Here is a 3,271-nt window from a genome sequence, read left to right on the forward strand (position 1 = left end):
ATATATATATATATATATATATATATATATATATATATATATAATGGAATCACATCAGATCCAATTTGCTCTAATGTGATCTACATATATCTAATGTAATTACAACTATTTTTTCCCGGGTGCCGTTGAGAATTGAAGTTTGTCTTATATATTTTTAATTTTTAGACTAAGTACACATGTTTACTTTTTGGAAAATTTCAATTTTCATATAAAATCTTTCTTTTTGTAGAAAAAGTACGAACTTATACTACAACTTCACAATGATTTTTTTATTTTTTAATTTTCTACGGTGACGTACTATACATCCAACAAACTGTAAAAAAAATAAAGGCAAATGTATTAATAAAACGTTTTGTTCCTATTATTTTTCATATTTTCCTCGCTATATAATATAGCTCGAAAAAAAATAAAGTAAATATCAGTATATACATTTGCCTTTATTAGTTCCTTATAGTTTCTTGGATGTATAACAGGTGACCGTACATAATTATATTATAAAAAAATCATTATGAAGTTGTAGTAGAAAAAAATTATATATATAAATACACACACATTCATCTCTCATATATACATATATATGTATGCATGTATGAGAGATGAATGTATATATATGAAAAGTATAACAGAGTAATAAAAATATATGGAAGTAGAACATATTGTTATATTGTTTAATGAAAATAACATGTACATGTCGAAAAAATGTTTAAACTGCGTCAAACATTATTGCACAAATACGCAGTATTCTTTGGATATATGGAATATAAAGCGTGGTCTACAATGGCCAGTAAGTTCTTACGCTTACTAACCAATGTAGACCACGCTTCATACAGAAAATTATACATTTTTAATATAGATTGTGTAAGTGAAAATGTAACTTATAACAACGTATGTACTTATACATTTAATAACACTTTCCTAAATATTGTTATATAAATGAGCAATAGTGTACCCACGCCTATATAATGTGTAGCTTTACTAAAACGTATAATGACATTTTCGAAACACATTGATATAAGAAAAAAATAAAAAAAATGAAAAGTAATAAAATATAAAAGTAAAACAAAATAAAAATAAAAAAGGAAATAAAAAAAGAAATATTTAAAACAAATTAAAAAATTGGATAATATATCCATGGCTTTTTGTGCGTTAATTGTCGCTATCTATTTCAGTCGACTCTTCCAATAATGACTTCTTTGGCGAATTATTTTTAGATTTTGATGTTGATGCTTGGAGCACACCTTTCTTCTCCTCTACTTTCTGTACTTTCTTGCGTGCCCCTGTTATGGCTTTATTAAATCTCTCATTTAATTTCTTCCTTTCCAGTTCTTCGTTAATGATATGTTCTGGAAGTTTACGAACTTCCCTCATCCATCGCGCGTACAGTTTCACCACTGCTGCTTTCTTCGTTGGTGTGAGCTCTTTGTAAGGAGTGTTCACAGCAGAGCGTACGACTCTATTCGATAGGACATCTATTCCCCAAACTGCATAGGACAAGCCGTTTAAAACTTTGCCATTATCCTTTTCGCGCATGATTTCATCGTATGCGACTTTTGAAATAACACTCTTGTCATTATTGTTGCCCGTGGATATGGTTATGTCAAGTGCCATAACTTCATTAACATTATTATCTGGTGACAATGTTCGTTCTACAAGTACAAGACAGATCTGTTATAATTTGTTTGTCTGAATCTACATATATAATTAAAATATATGTACCCATAGTGCCAGAAATTTCTAAAATCTATTGCATGTGAAAGCTTTCAGGAACAACTGGAAGGTTTATAAAATTACTTTATGTAAAAGGTATCAGAAATAAATCAACAGTAAGATTTCAAGTGTATTGCACATGATACATTTCAGATATGACTCAATTGAAAATTTTTTAAATTGTTTCATGTGACAGGTTTCAGAAATAATTAAAGAATAATTAAACTCAACAGAAAGTTGAGACCAATTATATTTATGTGAAACATTTCAGAAACATTTTTTTTGCAATATTTTAAATTACTTTTTGAAGAACTATTTAAGAATTGTTGAACATAAAATGTGAAAGTTTAAAATAATTTTGGAACTTTTCTGAAAGCTTTTTCAAACAATTGGTGCTGTATGGAAAGGTTGATAATATATTCAGTTAAAATGCATTTAAAACTACAATTTTGTTAATGCCTACACAATAATCGTACGTAAACGTCTCAAAATACAGATTTTTCCACGATTTCACAAAGGATTAGTAATATATGTGTACCTGAAAAGTATTATTTCATTTAACTTAACAATTTATTCAATATACCTTTTGTCTGCTTCTTTTCCAGCAGGATATCCAAGATTTGTTGTCCGGTGGCTTCTGTCAGGGGAAAAGCTTTACTTTCCTTCAGGCTAATGTATTTAGCTGACCACTGCATCTCTTTATCTAAACTCTCCTCAAAATGCTGTTGGCATATATCCCGGTCTGCTTTGCAATTCTCCAGTTTTTCTCTACATTCCTGCAGGTCTTGTTTACAACACTGGAGTTCTTTCAGGCAATTCTGAAATTTAACGTAGCAATTCTGGTCCACACTTTCCTCATGTTTTTGCCTTCCTCTATTGCTCTGCTGCACTTCTTTTTCCTACATAACAAATTGAAATATAAGCTACAATGCAAGGAAATAAGAGTGGAGAATGAATTTCATATATGAATAAAGCGAATATTATATTTAAAAAATTATCACATTAATTGTAAACAAATATTATATTAACATAAATGTTACCTCATAATTTTCATCGCAAGTCTGTACCTTTCTCAAATGAGCAGATAAAATCTTTTGGTTCATTTGTGAAGTACTTATTTCTTTAGCCTAAAATATGACAATTATGATGGGCCACTGAATGAAATTGAGTCAGTATAATTTCACATAAATAAAACATGAAAGTGTTACACCAGAAGAAAGAAGCTCTATGAAAGATACTAGAAAAGTGATACATACAGATTAACCATTCTTTCACAATAGATGTAAAAGTATTTCTTTTGCAAATGTTTTTATTAGTCTGCAATTTTAATGAAATCAAAATTCAGACTTGATAAATGTTACACAGATTTTTTGGAAATCCTTTAAAATTATTTTCCATTTCAATGTTTTTAAGCGAGAAATGTTGTATTTCAATGCTATTAATAGGAAGAGGTTTACTTGGATACCGTTCATTTAGGTAAATTGTTAACTTCGGTTCGGTTCTGTTATGTTTAATATGAAAAATTCTTTTCGTGTCCTAGAGAGAGAGAGAGAGAGAGAGAGAG

General features: G+C 29.1%; 1 protein-coding gene across 1 annotated transcript; it reads right to left on the minus strand.

Annotated features, from left to right (window-relative positions):
* Positions 1–647: 647 nt before the first annotated feature.
* Positions 648–3,254, minus strand: LOC116853753. Its single transcript, XM_032834947.1, has 3 exons — positions 2,748–3,254; positions 2,291–2,606; positions 648–1,646 (listed from the first exon to the last, which is right to left on the minus strand). Exons 1-3 carry the CDS (start codon positions 2,808–2,810, stop codon positions 1,147–1,149), a joined length of 879 nt encoding a protein of 292 aa, XP_032690838.1. The 5' UTR covers positions 2,811–3,254; the 3' UTR covers positions 648–1,146.
* Between the last annotated feature and the right edge of the window lie 17 nt (positions 3,255–3,271).

Source organism: Odontomachus brunneus, unplaced genomic scaffold (assembly GCF_010583005.1).
Source record: "Odontomachus brunneus isolate Ranch 3 - 2012 unplaced genomic scaffold, Obru_v1 Obru_scaffold_683, whole genome shotgun sequence".
Classification (NCBI taxonomy): Eukaryota; Metazoa; Arthropoda; class Insecta; order Hymenoptera; family Formicidae; genus Odontomachus; species Odontomachus brunneus.